Genomic DNA, 19994 nt, shown 5'->3' on the forward strand with positions numbered 1-19994 from the left:
CAGTGTAATATGCATTATATATTGTTTACTTGCTAGTTCATTTAGTATTTTTGTTAGATAATAAGGTGCATATTGTAAGCGAAGTGTTAGATAAAACCTAGTCGGATATAGTTCATTTAGGTTAGGCCTAGTTATTTGTCGCGTGCGACATGGCGAATAGATAGCACTGAGGATATCACTGAATATCTTGACAATTATTCAAGTGATAGTGTTTCTTTGTCCGAATCAGAAAGTGTAGATAATAATAATAATAATAATAATAATAATAATAATAATAATAATAATAATAATAATAATAATAAACCAGCACCTCCAGTAAGAAATGTGTATTTTATACAAAATGGCCTACTTTTTTCAGTGATACATCACTTTACACAATTTAATCTATCCTTGGATCTAAAGAACATAGAATCTTGATATTTACCATGCTAGTAAGCGATAATATGGTCTTTCTACAATCAATCACAAATTTGTGCATTGAACGCCATTCCTCAAAATTACTTCAAAACTTTCAAAATCTGAAACTTGTAACTTTGTTTCCAAATTTCTAATTTTTTAAATTGAATCCATCCGGTTTAAAGGCATGACTCACACGCAGTGATAATACGTGATATATACTCTATAAGTTTACAAACTTTCATGTTGATATCTTTAATGCTGTGCCTTCCATGCAATTTTAAAATAAATGGGTGCATAGTGAGGTAAATGTGACTGACAGTTTTCACATGTCCATCAGCTGAGAGCTTGAAAGCGAAAGCGTTAACATTAAGATAAATAATTATAATGAACTCAATGCACAGATCAATTTGTGTTATGATAAGGGTCATTCCATAAAAACTCACAAACTATGACAACAAATTAGACATTTAATCCTTTTTTTGTTTCTAAACTTGTTTGTTGAGTACTCAGTTGTGGTGATCTTATGTTTATTGTTGTGTTTTAAAAATGACCATTTCAACATAAAGTGAGATTTCCTTACATACTTTTACACATAAAGTTTGAACTTGAGAATTTTAAGTAAGCTTCAGATAATTTTGATAAATACGTCTGACTATGGTCTGTCTGTTAATTCTCCAGCATGGAGGCTGGTTGGATCCTCAAAAAGCACTACTAAATACAAGTACCGTACCTATAGACTGGGCTTGGATCTAACACGCAAATTTGAGTTCAGACTGTTATTTTGCAACTCTGGTGATTAATTCGTGGAAAGGTAGCCATGTCGGTATAGATTATGAAGAAAGATCAAGGGCTACAATTTGTTGACCTCTGTTGATAGTTTGAAAGGCATAGTGGTATATTAATATGTACCACCTTAAAAAGGCAGAAATGCGAGGGATAAGATGTTTGTGCCCTTGTTTTGGATTCCCATTTTCATAACCTGAAAATTTTCCTATGGTCAGTTTCATCTTCATCTCTCAGCTATTCAAAGCGCCTAATGCCCCTTCGTTTTTATCCAACCACGAATCTATTACCGGTACCACATTTTCCTCTTGCGTTTCAAAGTTCGATTTGATTTATTTCGTTGGTTAACAAATCACACAAACTGAACTTCCATTCTGCCATTCTGCACAAAGTTTTGTTTTCATATAATGAAGGTCTCCACTTGTGCAGGCATAGCAAGCGATACATAATGAACTGGAATAGTTCTCAATCAAATGGGTGATGTGGCTTTTTCATCACGTTTAAGTCAAAGGGGCGTAGATCAAGGCAATGAGATAGGACACTTATCTTGTGCAGTATGTGCTCGTTCCTTGATTTGAGTGTTAAGTAGGTATCACTCTAAAATTAGAAACACAATGTTCGACCAATTTTGGGGGAAAGTGAACAAAATTTCTCATCTTGCACTGGAAAATTTGGAGCACACGCTGTGAGAGGTTCTGTCTTGCTGTACAGATCATTTGGTCTCATTCGCCACTGTCCATCAACCCACCTATTAGCTAGGTTTTTACGTAGTATGGTGCGCTCTCTTTTTTCCAGCCGGGGAAAGAATAATAATATTTCTTATATATTTTGGAAAGAGGATGATTTTATTTTCCAAACAGCTTTACAATATTCACATAGACTGTAAACAAGCAGTAATTCAGTTAAACAATATGTTTGTACAATTTCTCGTTCTATAAAACAACAGTCATGTATATATTTCAAGAGACGCAGATTAATATTTCAATGAAAAAATGGAAACAATTCCCTTCACTGAAATTACAAAAAAATGTAAGCGGTTTCAGGTGGCTTGTTTACTTCATCTCTACACAATAAAAATTCTGTTTATGAGGTAATTTATTACGTTAGAAACAGAAATGTTACATATAGTAGGCCTACACAATTATTTATAAAATAGCTTTTGAATTACCTAATTAACATCAGGAAGTAAATAAATATAATTCTATATCACAATCTATCGACTATGAAGCACACGTATTCTCACGGAGCACCTTACTACCCGATTCAATTACACATTTCTACAGCATCAAGCAGCCACAAAACATTCATACATTCAACAGCATTCTTAATTACTATTTCTAATTTTACCTCAGATGAAACATCCTTACGAGCACATTAGTTGAGAGTGATCAAACATAGATATACATGGACTGATTACAGGTGAGACTTTAAAGACTTGCCTACAATACAATTTTGAACCAATTTACGTATGGATACCATATATACTCCTGTCAAATATGGAGCGTTGTTGAAGATTTTGAAACATTCTTACCTATCAGGGTCTGAAATGAGTAGAAAACTGGATGATTCGGCATCTCTTTTAGAGATTCAAGAGGCAAAGTAATGGAGCCGTACTGAGCACAGTAATAAAGACAATAAATAAACATTCATGTGCAAGATCTTCTTCTTATATACAATGTCACTTCTTATCCTACATCACATGTACATGCTTCAATATTCTGTTTATTTCTGCGTTAAATTCTAATATGTTACGATTTAGTACAAAATAAATACGAAAATATGAAGGTCTTAGAATGCTGGACAGTTTCTATGCCTTGACAATGTCAGTCTGTCGCTGTCCACATCCAGCTCAGTCAGCTTGCTGTACACCTCCACTCTGGCCCACACCGGCAGCTCGCGTCTCCTTCCGAGCACCCAAACAAGATCTGGAAAACAAGAACTCACTATCATCGAGCCCAAATTTGCGATGCATTCACTGGAACTGCGGAAGGAATCTGTCTTTCAAGCGTCTTAATTAAACTTCTGCACTTCAGTTCTGATACAGAGAGAGAGAGAGAGAGAAAGAAGGAAAGAGAGAGAGAGAGAGAGCGCTTGTAAATTTCAAAAGACACAGAAACACAATTTTCACTTATATTTTCTTTAATGATTCTTCCATTCCTGCATGATTTTATAACGGATTACCTTTCTAAATATTGAGAGTTTTGTCCGTGCAATGCTCAGAATAAAAAATGGCATTTCTGTATAGGTCGTGTTCACAATAAGAAGGAAATTCAATTTTTACGGAGAGACCATGGACACGGGACGTCCCCAGGTTCTGACATGATAATTTTTAAAAAATGGAAAATGTCGACATTTTCAGAGTTCGAATTGCAAAATAGGTATAATGGTCACACAAGGCATATTTAACAACACTGTGCTAAAATTTGTTTCTAAATTCTGTGGAAGTAGAGGGGAAGAAGTGGTAGGGCTATGCATATCAACAAAGAGACCACACAATTTTTTTTAATTGAAGATTTTCCTGAAAATCTTTTTTCTTTTCTTTTCTTTTCTTTTTGATATTATTTCAATATTTTTTCAATGTAACAACAATACTTTAACAAATATTAACAAGCGAAATAACAATTATGAAGGGATATTTACAATCAATCATAAACTTTAGAGCTTAATCAACAATAATTAACACAGGTGAAGTAGCTCCCATTTTAAAAGGCAAGTTATGTTAGTCTTAGACTATCTTTGATTTGATACAGAGGCTTGAGCCTCTACTAGCAAATGTTTCCCTTCAAAGAGAAATCAAATCCTAAACTGTGCTTTAATATGAAAATGAAAGAAGCTAAAACTTTCAAGACAAATGTTGTACATCAGAGGGGATTCGGACCCCGAACTTCAACTTTCAATGGCCAAATGTGCCAAGGATGCACATCAGGATACGTCTTATTACACTTAAAGTTTTAGGAACTTTTACACCAAGTGACAATCGTTGCCCTTAATTCAGAGAGTAGCAACACACAACTCATGGACTAGAATGATCCAGAAAAGAAAAACAAGGGCGGAAACTCATACTAAAAGGCCTAGAAAGAAAAAAAGGTTAATAGAAAGTCCGAGAACCAAATGGAAAGGGATGCTGAACCCACTCAAGCAATCCCGTGGCATGACTTGTCATAAAACCTAATGGGAAAAAAGCCCGGTAATACAGAGGATAAGGCATTCTACGTTGGTGACTAAGACAAGAAAAAGCCTGATAGATAGAAAGATAGAAAAATTTTGAAGTTAGAGGAACTTAGTCACCAAAAGCAAAGTGAACAAGGGAAACGAAGGTCCACACTCGTACGTTCTTAATACATTACATGACAACCATTAGGGTGAAAACATTCCGTCCTTAGACAACGTAGAAACCTACATATTACAGGCTAACAGAATATTAAGAGACCCTAAATTAAAACTAAGGTAAATGCGACACCCCCTAACTGTTACGTGCTAAAGGAGAACGGTATTATCATCCCGTTGCCACACTCAAATAAGTTCACAGGTGCCGCCTTCATTATGTGCTGCCCCAGGCTGTCTGTAGTCTTCTTGGAGGAGAACCTCACTTATCGCCGAATAATTCAAGATCCAGATAGGTGCATAAAGTCCAAGATTATCAGTATTTACAGCAGCACTCAAAATTATAGGTAGTGACATTTATTAATCAAACAGAAAATGAAGTACATTTCATAAATTTCTGCCTGTCTCCGAGAGATTACACTGCCTTCAGGCATTAGAAGTGTTGCCTACCACTAAGGAGAGGCCGTATTATTATTATTATTATTATTATTATTATTATTATTATTATTATTATTATTATCATCATCATCGTAATTCAAATTGTTTTTGAATACACTTTAGGGGTTTCTCAATGAAATTTTAATTTGCTGGCTGATTTTCTTTTAATTTTCCGCTATATCATCAGTTGCATAGTATTATTTGAAGTAAGGAGATATTAAAAGTAGAATTTCGTAAACAATATACATTTACTAAGGATGATCTGTTTGTTTAATAGAAAAAAAATGTTAGCGTAAATTGTATATTATTGTATTCTCGGAAAAAATTCTTCTTCTCTTGTTAATTTAAAATTTAGTGCTTGACAATAATGTATTTTAGTGTATCATTTGCCACCGAGGTAGACACCTCATTCGCAAATAAAGAGATTTTGATTTGATTTGATTTGATTTGATTTGATTTGATTTGATTTGATTTGATTTGATTTGATATGTGTTCGCCAAATGTTGAGTGTCTGTTGTATATAAATGCGTTTTTTGTTCCTTGTGACTGATGTAGAAATTACGTTTTGTCTAGGTGATGTACGTGACATTAAATTTTTTTTCTTGGCATTTGAGTTCTTAAATTCCTGATTTAGAAACATGTTTTTAATTTAGATTATGTTTGATAATTTGTTTTTGTATAGCGGTGTTTGTACTGAATGCTATTTTAAATCCGTCATTTTTCAATACGATAGCTATTTTGAACGTGTTTTATTCACGATATTAAGAAACACATATTTATCGTTTTCGGGTACCCAAGATACTTTTATGTTTCTCCTTTGTTTTTAGTAGTCGGTCTACAGTGTTGGGATGAAGGTTGTTCTATTACTTGTATTTCGTTGTTAAAATCGGTTTGCCTCGTATGTATAGTTTAAGTTCCGTGTATCATCGCGTTCAAAACCAAACCCCATGGCACTACAGCCCTTGAAGGGCCTTGGTCTACCAAGCGACCGCTGCTCAGCTCGAAAGCCTGCAGATTACGAGGTGTCGTGTGGTCATCACGACGAATCCTCTCGGCCGTTATTCTTGGCTTTCTAGATCGGAGCCGCTATCTCACAGTCAGATAGCTCCTCAATTTTAATCACGTAGCCTGAGTGGACCTCGAGCCAGCCCTCAGGTCCAGGTAAAAATCCCTGACCTGGCCGGGAAACGAACCCGGGGTCTCCGGGTAAGAGGCAGGCACGCTACACCTACACCACGGGGCCGGCATCATCGCGTTCAGTCCTGTGAATGTTTGTGAGGTTGGGTGACTGGAATCGTTGTGTGATGCTTGAATTGGTTTCCTTTACATCTTATAAGACAGTTTATCCTTACTACTGCTGATCGTGATGTCCAAAAAGTTGATCCCCCATTTTTCTTGTTCTGTTGTGAACTTGATTGCACTGAATAAAGTGTTTCGTGTGTCTAGTAAGTGTTCTGTATTTGTGACGTCATTATTATATGAGCATATTACGTCATTCAAGTACCTGTTCCAGTACGTTATTTCTTTGGCGCGTTGGACGGTTTGAGTTTGTTCTCAGTGTTGTGTAAGAATATGTTTGCTATTATTTCCGATAATGGCGAACCCATAACTAATTCTTCTTTTCTGTGAATATATTTTGTTGTTGAACGTGCTTTGGTTTTAAGTTGGTTTAAAAAATTAATTTTCTGTTATTTTCAGATTATTAAATTATTTCGTTAGTTCTAATGTGTTTTACATCGACCTATCGTTTTCAATATTTATCTTTTCTGTTAACATACATCTTCATTATAGACTGTTACACCTTCGAGCGTTCAGTCTGCAAGCCTCGGTGAATTTACTAAACGCCGCCACAATCCTCTATTTCTAAATAGTTATGTGGTCTCATTTAGTTCTATAACGCTTGTATATAAACCGTTACAAATTGATTCTAACCATCGTCGTCTAGGTCTCCTACTTCTCTTACCCTGCATTACAGAGTCCATTATCCCCTGGATAAACTATACTCCTCCATTCGCCTCACATGAACGGTCTACCGAGGCCGGTTTATACGTACAACATCGTCCAGCATGTTCATTCCTAACTTAGCCTTTATCGCCTCATTCCGACTACCCCCTGCCATTGTTTCCATCTATTTACCAGCAATAATTCTCGCTACTATCATGTCTGTTTCTTCTAGCTTATGAATAAATATCCTGAGTCCACCCAGTTTTCACTCCCGTAGAGCAAAAGTGGTCTGAAAACAGCCCGATGTAAAGCTAATTTCTTCCGTGAACTGACTTCCTTCTAACAAAATACCGTTGAACACAACTGAGAGCTCACTGCATTAGCTTTACTGCACCTTAATTCAATATCAATTACTACACTACAATCCTGGGAGTAGAAACATCCTAAAACTTAAAATTATCTCCATGTTTCAGTTTTGTATCCGTAATCTGACATTCAATTCTCTTGGATTTCCTACCTACTGAAATCAACTTAGCCTTGGAAAGGCAAATTTTAATACCATACTCTTTGTATATATTTTCACGGTTCCAAGATATTAGAGAAGCTAATATACGAGTTAATGATTTAGAAGTTCAATCTGGTGGCACTGCTTCCTTAGATGTATCACGTCTTGAGTGATTTCTTAGATTTGCCTATTTCAATCCCTGTTTATGGGGAGAAGGAAATTGATCAGACACTATCCACCATCACCACCGATGTAAATTAATTAGCTTGTGTGGTTAGTTCTTTGAAGGCGGTAATCCATCTATTAATCAACTAAAACGTGTTCAGGATAGACTATTTCAATTCTACAATATAGTTGGTGATCTATGGTCTCTAGAATTAAGTGATGATCATTCTCAGACTGTCGAGGTTTGGCCCAATGTATCTCTTCATTGTTCAAAAATGTTAAACATGGTTAGCTGGGAGAAGTGAACATGTATCCCTCTTTCCCCCTACTATAGAAGATGATCAATAAGTCTTCTGAAAGTGTTCTCTCAGGACGACAACAAAATATTTCTACTCCATCTGACAAGCAAGTTGGTGACCGCACTAGGCATCAACGTCTTCTCCAATTTTTCATTACTAATCACCTTCTGAACCTCCCAAACTTCCACCTGCTGCTCCGGTTATTTCTTCTATCATTACTCTACCACATCCGCTTGCTGTTGTTTGAAAGAGTACTTCCAGATTTTCAGTCAATTCTCTTAGGGATGGCATCACATTTTCATGATTTTTAGTTGAGTTTCAAGACCATTCCCTTGTTTTTTTCCTGTCGCACTCTCAGGATATTGCGAATTATTTACCCATATACTGTACTGTGGGTGTTCTGCCTGTCAAAATTGTTAAAGCTATCTCTGACAGGAATTCTAACGAAACTTTTCATGGCCATCCTTTGGCAAATTTCATTCATTCCAGCACTTTGTTTTCTTTAGTGCAAATGATTTATTTCAGGGTACAACGGTTAGACGAAAATTTGGATGATTTCTTTCCGTATATTGGGTTCTATGCCCGTGTGCTTGCACTTATTCAAAACGACAAATGGTTCGGACCATAACATTTCTAACATTTCGCCTTCGCACCGCTCATATCTCTGTTTTTCTTCCCGGCCGCAAACTTTTGGAGAACATGAATAAAAATGTAATGCCATTTTCTTTAAATCCAACTAACTACTTTTACGGTTTCCGGGGACGCCGAGGTGCTGGAATGTAGTCCCACATTAGTTCTTTTACGTGTCAGTAAATCTACCGATACGAGGCTGACGTATTTGAGCACCTTCAAATACCACTGGATTGAGCCAGGATCGAAACTGCCAAGTTGGGGTCAGAAGGCCAGCGCCTCAACAGTCTGAGCCACTCAGCAAGGCTGATGAACCTCAGCCAATGTGTTTCTGCAGAGGGTGTTAAATATGCCGATACACTTAGAACAGGACGCGATCCACTGTCTTCTTCTTTCGTATTTCGGCCTCTTCCACGTAGGACTCTAAATACTCGTAAATGTTATTCTTGTGGGTCTACCGATCATCTGAGAAGTAAGTGCCCAATTTTACCTTCTAAAACTTCTAAACTTGGTACTTCTGCTTCATCAGGTTGTTTTAAATGCGGCTCATTTCAACTCCTCGCGCAGAACTGTGATTCTTTGAAATCTACTCCTCTTGTTATTCTAGTTCAAATTCCATCCCTAGTAGGTTGTCAGGCTGTGTCGACTTCTTTTTCACCTTCCTGCCTCAGTAACTGCTTAAAATGGTCGCTGACACTTCAGGAGTTTTGCCTTTACTAAAAATTGAACTCAATAACGAACCTGTTACTGCTCCGTTAGATTTTGGGAGTATTGTGTCTATTATTTCCTAGGACTGGTTTTCTAATTCAATGTGAGTATTCTGAGTATGCTTCTTATTCTTTATAATGTGTTTCGGATAACACATCCCCTGTAGAAATGTTGGGTTTTGTTTTTGGAAAAATTCGAATTGAAAATTTCGCTAGAAATTCAAGTTGTAGGCAATGTAGCCAAAACATTTTCATGCCCCATTATTCTTAGTAGGGATTTCATGTCTCATTCTGTTCTTGTGCTTGATCATCAAAGGTGGTCCTGTACTTCCATATTTGACAGTAAGTTGTCTATCCCCATTTTATGATGTAGTTCTGCGTCATGTTCTCTTGTTTCGTCCCCTCATTGTGGTATAATATTAGACCTTAGTCATTTACGTGAGGAACAGGCTGATAGTATTCGTGCATTACGTCAGTCATTTGCTGACGTGTTTTCAGAAGAGCTAGGTGTGACCGACATAATCGAATATAAAATACGGATTTCTGTTCCGGTAAGATTTCCCCTTTATAGGTTGTCACCGTCTAAGGTGAAGAGCCTCTGGGTCATTATTAATAAGTTGTTGAGTGATGGTTCTATACGTCCATCTACCTCGGCCTATTTATCCCCTATTTTTTGAGCCTAAACCACAGGGAGGTTTTCGCCTTGTCGTGAACTATAGGGATTTGAACAGAAGGTCTTACTCTAGTTAGTTACTCTCCCTGACTTGCATTTTTCTTGGCTTCGTAAGGCTAAATTTTTCACCATTCAGGATATCAACCAAGCTTATAACCAGATAACACTCACTGAAGAACCTAAGCATCTCTCAGCCTTCGCAACGGACTGGAATCTCCACGAATAAAGCCGATGTCGTTTGGGCTGTCCATTGGAGTGACCGTCCTCACTAGACTGATAGAGTCCTCTCTGACATCAAATTCGACTACGTTTATCATTATTTGGAGACGTCGTTGTGTATTCTGGAACTTTTGAGGAACACCTAGTTCATCTGGACGAAGACCTTAAGCGCCTTAGGAAGGTCATCTCTCTGTTAACTTCGCTAAGCCATCTATGTCCTTTTTAGGGCATATTGTACCCCTGATGATGTTTCGGTCGACCATTCGGGGACTCAGGCGATTCTTGATTTTGAGCCGCCTAAGGATGTCAAAGAGAAAGTTAGATTCATCGGAATGATATTTTTTCAAGAATTTCATCCCAGATTTCGCCACCAGGACAGCTCCTTTGGATTTACTCCGTATAAAACGTGTTCAGATTGAATGGACTCCTTCCATCAGTCTGCTTTGAATACCTTAAGTTTTCAATTTGTACTGCGAGCCTTGGCAATGCCTATTTTTTTAAAGAATTTTTTTTCCAAACCGACGCTTCTTCATTTGCGTCGTAGCTGTTCTGCTACAAGTCTCTGAACTCGGTAGGCGACCTATTGCCTGTGCGTCTAGGACTCTGTCACCTCAAAAGGCAAAATATTCTGTATATTAGTTAGAGGGTCTTTTAATTCTTTTTTGTCCTCGAAAGATTCCGCCTGTATTTAGAGCATGTTAACTTCAAGTTAAAAACGGAAAAACAGGCTTTGAGTTGGATTCTTGTTAAAACTCGCCATACTGGACGTATTGCTCGCTGGGCCATTCGAACAGCAGCTTTTCAGTTTGCTGTATGACACATTCAATGTTCCGAGGATGTGGTCGCAGACTGCGTAACTAGAATGTTTCCAGGTGATTGTACTTGTAATTTTGATTCTGGCGAAAGTCCTCGATTTCATTTTCTGCGAATACCGTGGTCAATGCTATTCATTCTGTTGTTTTCCTTTTGTATCATAATATTGCTATGTACCAGCGGGAAGATCCTATGCTTGCGCCTACAAGAAAAACCCTTTCTTCTAGGGAATATGGTGTCCTTTATGTTCTGAGGAACGGTATTTTGTGTTTTCCTTCCAGTCATGATCAGGGAAGGAAGATTAGTGCCCATGATTTTTAAATTTTATCACGAACGTCTTTCGGCGGTCACCTGGAAGTCTTCAAGACTAGAGAACATGACTGAGCGCATTAATAACAACATTCGTACGGCACTCCATGCCTTTCATCAAGAGGATCATTCCCGCTGGGATACGTCCCTTAATTGGCTGGCGTTCGCGGTTAATTCTGCTATTCACGAATCTAACAAGTTCTCTCCTATCTCTCTGATATTTATGTTCATCCCGAACTCTCCACTGTCTAACGTATGGTCTATTAACGAGCTTTTACCTGAGACAACAGATCCAGAGAATATCCATGATCTGTGGTAATAAGCCTTTCATAGGAAACTGAAGACGAGGTATGAGCGTGGACGCCGACCCACGAATGTGAAAGCTGGAGATCAAGTTTATGTTCGAAATTTTGTACCATCGGGTAAACTTGCCCCCCCCCCATCCCAGATTCCATGGACCTGGTATTGTTGTTGATTTTCTCACTCCTGTTACCTTATTGTTCAGTAATCCGCAGAATGAAAGGATCTTTAAGGGTTCACCTTTCTCACGTTTAGCCCATTTAAAGAAACTACTTTCTGCATTAATCATTTTCTAATTGTTGTCTTTCTTTCTCAGTTTGGCTTGCAAGTCTTAGTATATTGTGTAAATATGTCTGTGCTCGTGCCTCCTTATATTCAAATTTGTTGAAGGCTGGTTAGCCTTTTCCTACTTTACATTCTGTATAATTCATTCAGTGCTGTAAATTTCCCCATTTACTCAGTTTTAGGGCGCCCCCAAGTTTATAAATTTCTTTTTGCAACTTTGAAGTTTTAGTTTTATATTGTAAAACTTCCCTCCATACATATTTATTATTCTTCTAATGCCACACGCACCTTCCAAGAGAACTTAGTATATCTCCGCGTTACCTCTTCTTCCTCCTTGAACAGCCACGTTTACTACGACGAAACTTTTACGAAAACAATGTTCTGCCAGCAAGTGGTTTGTGTTACAGTTTTCACTTCGACACCTGGGGTGGAGAGATGATCTAGATGGATGTTAGCAGACGCTGTCCTGGGCCCATCAGTTCCTGCTCCTAACTCCAGCTTGTTGTCCACCGGGTTCCGCTGCTTGAAGAACCTGCTGGAACTTAGCCTCAGCTCAACCACTCTATTGCTATCTGACGCCATGGTCCTTGGTGGCGACCAGCCTTCGAACTCACTTCATCTCTCAACATACCGTGGGGCCGGCAACTGAGGGTACTTGAGGGATCCGTCCATCGATCCCGGACCTTGGTGATAACGGCCGGACTTGACGTCAACATCAACCACTGCTGCCTGTTTGTGGACACCTTCGGTGCAGTTATATAAACGGCTCTTCGAATTCGCATCGAATGCCATACTATGAATATCGATATTCATGCAAGACTCACTCAACATTAAAATTTTTCTGAACTTTCTCAAGATTTCAAGAAATGTTTACCAATTCTTTGGGAATTGTAAACTTTCGGAGAGGTAGTTCTGAGCCATGAGTTAGGCCTCTCCGGCTATTCAAATATTCTTCCAGCTTCCATGATGATGTAATCTATGTCATACTTAATGAACTATCAGATTGAAGAAGAGTCATCTGTAGGGTCAAGAGATCGATACCACAATTTTTTTTTATAGAAGCCCAGTGCTTAATGACCCTAACTACGATCCCTGTTATAAAACTGACCCTCTAATCATCTTGCTTCTCTCAAGGTTCCTATCCTCCAATCACTTTAGCTCTTACTTATTCCTTCTGGAAATATCTGCTGATATACTATATAAGGGATGACTTTTTCTGAAACTATTGTTTGCGGCAGTGGAGTATTGATAGTGCGACCAGAAGGAGAGTTAATCTGAACGAGGAAATGCTAAAGGTGGAAAGCGACCAGTATAAGTGGGCAGTTAAAGAGGTAGGGCAGAATACTAACTATATGAACTACCTACATGTGCACTTAGGGGAGATTTCTACGACCTCCTTTAGAATGTAACTGTAAGTTTCCGGCTTCCTTGAAGTTTTAAATGTAGGATTTCCTCTCTTGTCAACTTAAAATTAACGTAGGCATCCGTTTCCCGTCGTCGGTCTGACACATTTATTTCCCTAATGTGAACTTTTAAATATAATGAAGCACGAGTGAGGTACCCTCGTTAACTTTCTCTCAAACCTAGTTTTGGTGACTAAGTTTTCTAAACATTTAAATTATTTTTTATCTGCTCGGCCTTCATTTATTTCATTACTTTCACTTCGTATCATGGCTTAGCCTCTGTTTCTGTGAACCTAATATCCAATTATGTAGTGTTTGGAGTGTTCGTGTTTTGCCTCCATTCCATTCCATTTTGGTTTCCGGCCTTTGTAAATGTAACCTTTCTTTATTCTTTCTTCACTTTTGTAGCCGTGTAATGTGGGATTTTTGTCCCTGTTTACTATGCATCTCTCGATCCTTTTTTTTAGTGTACTCCCAATTCGTTGTGAATGACTAAGGTACGAACTACTTTCTGAGCAATGTGTTGCTGCTTTGTTAATGTGATCTACTGGCACATTTGAGGTAGTGTTGGCTACTGAATGCATGATTCGAAGCAGTGTATCGATTCATTCAAGTGTCCGAGTGAATCGATTCACAGGAACGGCGAGCTCACGGCACACGATTCAGCTTACTCCCAGCGGACAGTGCTGAGTGGCGCACTCACTGGACGTTGACGGGGAGCCGAGCTTCCGCTGCAGCGAGACAGTGAATCATGGCACATCGAAAGAATCGTGAACGAGCGCGGCTCAGTGAGACACATGATACACACGGCTCCTTATCGGCTCACTGGACACGCGGAGAGCCGAGCTTCCGCTGCAGCGAGACATACAGTGAATCATGGCACATCGAAAGAATCATGAACGAGCGCGGCTCAGTGAGACACATGATACACACGGCTCCTTATCGGCTCACTGCAGCGAGACATACAGTGAGCCATGCTACACTGAAAGAATCGTATGCTATAATGGACTCTCGAGCTCAGATCATTTGAAAATAATACCCATTTTCATTCATTGTCCTCTTCTTACAGGGAGGTTTAAATAATAGATGGATTTATTTGCAGTGTTAAAAGGTAGTCACAACATAATTTTGAAGTAGCTAGTAAGTAGGTAGGCTATTAGGTTATACTATTTATTAGTTTAATGAATCTTAATATTATAACTTAGTTGACTTTTGACAATTAAACTCGACTCTAGCCTGCCCTATGACTATGAGTCATGCTCATGACCACTCAAAAGTACCTGTTTTATATTGGGAAGAACGGCTCAGTATTCTCTCAGTTCATATGTCACATCGTTGCACAAGACTTCAATCATATGTGGACAGACGCAATAACAGTATGTTGAATCAGAAAACCAGCGGGCTACTGTTCATCTCGGATAGCCTGTACAAAATATGACGATTAAAAAATCCTCAGCTGATAGAAAAATTAATATTTTCAAAAATAACTGAGCGAGTTGTCGTGCGGTTAAAATCGCGTGGCTATGCGCTTGCATTCGGTGATGGTGGGTTCGAATCCCACCGTCGGCAGCCGTTAAGATGGTTTCCCGTAGTTTCCCCATTTTCACACCAGGAAATGCTGGGACTGTACCTTAATTCAGGCCATGGCTGCTACCTTCCTAATCCTAACCTTTCCCACCCTGCGTCGCCGGAAACCTTCGATGTATTAGAGTAACTAGCATTTTTTCTAAGAAAGGAGTTCATAGTATGAAGACCAGATGGCAGCTGCGAGCACTGAATGCTGTTGCTGCTGTCTTACCAGCACATACTACACAGATGCAGTAGGAGCGGTGACCAATGAGCCGTGAATCGGATCACTGTATCGATTCAGTAACGTGAACGGAATCAAATTAATCGATTCAGTAAAATGAATCGAATGTCCCATCACTAATTTGAGGGTGTCTTGTAAACTTTTGTATACTGAACTTCAGTGTTTGATAGACGATATGTAAAACATGCCAGAGCTACGAATTATTTCTTATGCAGTGTTAAGCTTATCGATGAAAAACTGTTCAGGCTAGTCTAACCCCTTTGTAACGACTTGTAAGGATCAGAAAACTCTTACTGTAAAAATATAAGGTGTCTGAGCTTTAGTGCTCATCAGATATATATTATCCTGAGCTTCTGAGCTCCATGTTTGTAAATAATCTCAATATACTTTCGAGCTCCTTTTGTATAAATTGATTCAGAGCTGACTCACTTTTTGTAGTTTATGAGTTACAGTATGGAAGATTACTGAGTATTTATGCTCAACTTCTTGTTTTCTGAGCTTCCTTCTCTCTCTCTCTCTCTCTCTCTCTCTCTCTCTCTCTCTCTCTCTCTCTCTCTCTCTCTCTCCCTCTGGTCTATTAATCTGTTATATTGGTGTAAAAAGTGTATCCTGTGAAAGGGAAGAAAAACAAGTTTCTCAAATTTTATTAAGTTTTCTCAAACTTTGATTTATACTTTGTCTAGTCATTCGCCCCTCACGCTCCCTTCCCCCTGCGAACCACGGAAAGATCCGTAACAATAATAATATTAATAATAATACAAGTGAAAATGTCAATAATTATCAGAAAAGTGAAGTTGTTCACTAGAAATTAAGCTGATGGGAGAATGAACGAAATATGTCTGAGAAATACGCCCACATTAACAAAATATTTTAATACTTAAGTTAAGAGGTAAAAAAATGTTTTAGAAATTCAATAATAATAAATAATTTACTTTGGGAGAGCACTTACCTGCATGCATGAGAGTGAAGTCGGTGCAGGACCAAAGTATTGCGTAGTTGACGTAGTCCGTGTCCAATACGGTATAAAGTCCGACCCCAGGCATCATACGGGCCACAGCCGCAGGAAGCCGGGTGTTCACGCGGTAGTTCAGCACCGCCGAGCCGTTCGTTATAGGATTCGCTGTTCCCAGGCTAACACTGGGGGTTCCTGTCCTGAAAGAAATAAAACCAGGTCGACAATAAAATCTAAGTATCCAGCAATGGGTCTGCCAAACCTGAAAATGACATATTTGGACAATTTTGGTGTACAGGTAAACAAAAAATTTTTTTGCATCTCTCGAGACATAAAATATATAAAAATCCCACTTCGGCTCTGTTCGACTTTTTAAAGTCAGCTGGATGCGTTTTTGCAACAAGGCGCGCAGTTCTCAATCATCGTGTCAGATGCTCTCAGTCTACGCTCTCCCTTCTTTCTCCTCCTCGTGACATGCACTTGCACACAACACTACGAAAGTATAAGCCCCCACGCAGCGCAGTGTGTCAGCTGTAGGCTACAAATTTCGTGCGTACCAAAACACATAAGGTTCAAATCCCGGCGTGAACGTCTTTGTTCCCGAGTGAATGCACCGTAATGATGTCAGGCAACGAACACACCAAGTTTGGCCGAGTTAACTTCGATGCTAAATGCTTCACTCCATTCTGACATGGCACATTATTCACACGCGTTAGCAGAGCAAATGCTGGTGCTCGTCCAGCATGGCAATGTTAGCATTCACGAGGCAGCGATTCCGTGTGGCATTTTGCCTGGAGCTGATCATAGATGGATACAGCAGTAGAGGGAGTCAGGGGACATTGGACGTGTCTACCGGGTTTGAGGCGGGTTTCTTCTAGGAAACCAAATTATTGCGTAGTTGACATAGTCCGTTCTTAAACTCGGCGGAGCTCAGGCAGGGGACCGATATTCCTGAATGTCCATACACGGTCCGCAAACGAGAAGGAGAAGCCGGACTCCATTGCAGGAAAGCTGCCGCCAAGGAGTCTCTCTCCAATGAACAGACTGTTGATCGGTGTGCCTTTGCCGCGATGGAGTTAAATCACAATTGGCATCATATGATCTTATCTTACGAGACTTCTTTCATTTCGGGGGAGGTCGGGCCTGTTCTTATTTATAGGTCACGGGGAGCCCAAAATATATAGCCGAAGGTTCATGCAGTGGCCGCATATCTGCGTTCTGCTGGCGGGCGGTACCGTATGATGGGGCTAGAGTGCTTTATCACATCATTCTGCAAAATAATAAGATTCCGAGAGTGGGAGATCGCCACCCAAATGAGGTAAGGTAATATACTTCGTGAAAGACAACTCCCAGTCCACACGATCGGTCATGTTCAGGGCTGGTTTTCTGGGCAGGACTTCACTAAGCTGCTCAATGTGGTCCGTCGAGCTCCAGACTTGAAACCCACTGAACATGTGTGGGCAAGGTGGAAACGCCATATAAAAAACACCCCCGCGTTCGCGTTGTGGGACGTTATGTTAGACGCATGGGAGACCTCCCTCGACGAGGAAGGCTTTAGGAAGCTGGTTGAGTCAATGCCACGTTGTTCAAGCCGATGGATACTGGCATAGCCTCATACTGGACGAAGTCTAAAACAGTCCTCTTCAGGAATAACATAATTAAAAGCCCAATGCCTGATTAAAAAAAAATACTATTTACTTTACCGACACAGATAGTTATTACGGCGACGATGGTGTAGGGATGGGCTAGGAGTGGGAAGGAATCTACCATGGCTTTAATTAAAGTACAGCCCCAATATTTGCCTGGTGTTAAAACGGAAAACCACGGAAAACCATGTTCAGGGCTGCCGACAGTGGGGTTCAGACCCTGTATCTCCGGGATGCAATCTCACAGCTGTTCGACCCTAACCGTACGGCCTACTCGCTTGGTAATGCCATATTTCGCAACGAACAGAAATACAAACGCATTTGGTTAATGGTAAGCTCTAAAGGTTTTAAAATAGTAATGCGTAGAATAGCATATTTACACCTCTATAACAGTCCTTCGAGAGGCCGGTGATAATAAACTGCTTGGTAAAATTTCAATATGCGTTGCCCAGTATTAACACCAGCAGTCACCACTAGCAGCGTAGGCATCTAGGCGCTGTATGACTGTCTCTGTTCTTTCCCTCGGAAGACGTAACAGCGCGCTGCACAAGGCCGCAAATTTAGGAAGACTTAGGAACTATGGACAACACTATTTGCCTACACTGTTAGGTCCGTCTAGTGACAAGAAAAGCGGGTCATCGGGCGTAAGCCAATAGGCCTCTAGCATTTCGTATGGCAGGGATGACGAACATATGGCACGCGAACACGATTTTAGTGGCACGCTGCACAACATATTAACACGTTTTAATGTTTTTAACATGTAATAAATAAGTCGAAAATTTACCAACACAGCATATTTAAATGAAAATGAAAATCCACAGCTTGTTTCCAGGCATTCGACAGGTCAGGAAAGGAAAGAATGAAGCCCCTATCTAGCGGCGTGGATAGGAATTGTGCCGACTGCCGAAGCCTGTCACACCCCTCTCGGGCAATGATTAATGTATTACAGATGGAATGAAATGATATTGGAGAGTGTTGCTGGGATGAAAGGTGACAGGGAAACCTGGAGTACCCGGAGAAAATCCTGTCCCGCTTTGTCCAGTACAAATCTCACATGGAGTGACCGGGATTTAAACGACGGAACCCAGCGGTTACAGGCCGGCGTGCTGCCGTCTGAGCCACGGAGGCTATAGCATATTATAATATTACGCTTTAATAAAAAGCATGCCAGAATTAATTCTATGGCCATATTTCTTTACAAATGTTATTAATTTAAAGCAAAAATATATGTTATCCTTAATGTACTGAGAGGTACACCTCAACGCCGCGCATTCAAAACTAGCGCCGAAATGAACTCCTCTATTGGTGAAACAGTGAAACTGAAACTACACCAACTTGGAACTTTAATCTGAAGATGTCACCACCTAAATATTGAGTAATTTTGTTATTGTGAAGTTTCCTTACCTGAGTGAATTTCTACTTGTTTTGTTTGACATTCATCAAGAAGTTTCGACATTCTTTCACAGATGACACCACTAAAAACTATGATCATGCACCATGGTGCGAAGTGAAAGAACTTATAATTTAAAGAAGTTTTGTATTTCTAGATTTTTATAACTGAATTATGTTCATTTATTTTTGGGTTGGCAATATTTCCTTTTGATTTCCGCCAGTTTTGAATCTAGTCAATCCCTCATTTCTGTAATTAATTTTCCACCTATCACAGGCTTCTTGTTCGATTTTGAGTGTTACTTTTGAATTTCACCAATAAAATTAAGAGGGTGTGTCCTGATTCATCTTGAATGATCTCGAACCTTCCCTGAAGGTTTATAAACTGCGGCTTTTCACGTCTCTTGGCCAATTGATCGTGATCTTACTGAGTGTGTGTGTCAAAGCAGGAGGCGGGTGACCTATTTCTTCGGTCAGCAGTACACCTACAAGGTAATGGCCACATAACATCTTACTTTCTTGCTAACTCCGCAGTTTAACCCAAGGGAAGGGTCCGAATCGTTGACTATGTAACCTACCTTTCCAAAGTGTATATCTTCTTTCGACTAATGTAAAATTTCATTAAATCTTTAACTGTAAATCGGGGATAGAGAGTGAAGTTCCCTCTCGAGCTCCCCTTCATCTTGGTTTGAGGTGCCACGTTTTTGTTACCTTTCGTTTTTGCAATGTATTAAAGTGATTTCCGTGCGTGCTACCTCAGTAGTTTGGGAATAGCCCCTGTTTTATCGGCCAAGCGCCCTATAGGTTTTTAAATTTTTGGAGCTCAGATTCATTCAAATGGTACTCGGGCCGTTTATTTAACTTGATCTTTTTCACTAAGGCCCTGTAGGTTGGGTACTAGATACCTGTGTGTAATAAGATTTCTATTTGTAAATAGTGCCTTGTAAGGCCAGAGATTATCAGATTTTCATGCAATGTTGCCTTGAGTAGGTTTGAGAAAC

The 19994-nt window shown here is 39.5% G+C and overlaps 1 protein-coding gene across 1 annotated transcript in view; it reads right to left on the bottom strand.

Moving 5' to 3' along the window:
* Positions 1-2259: 2259 nt before the first annotated feature.
* Positions 2260-19994, bottom strand: part of LOC136864729 (apolipoprotein D) — a 142564-nt gene continuing 124829 nt past the window's right edge. Inside the window, exons 3-4 of the mRNA XM_067142073.2 lie at positions 15956-16158; positions 2260-3107 (exon numbers count right to left, since the gene is read on the bottom strand). Of these exons, the coding sequence (XP_066998174.2) occupies positions 2971-3107; positions 15956-16158 (340 nt within the window). The 3' untranslated portion in view covers positions 2260-2970. The remainder of the gene's footprint in view (positions 3108-15955; positions 16159-19994) is intronic.

This window comes from Anabrus simplex, chromosome 2, assembly GCF_040414725.1.
Source record: "Anabrus simplex isolate iqAnaSimp1 chromosome 2, ASM4041472v1, whole genome shotgun sequence".
Classification (NCBI taxonomy): Eukaryota; Metazoa; Arthropoda; class Insecta; order Orthoptera; family Tettigoniidae; genus Anabrus; species Anabrus simplex.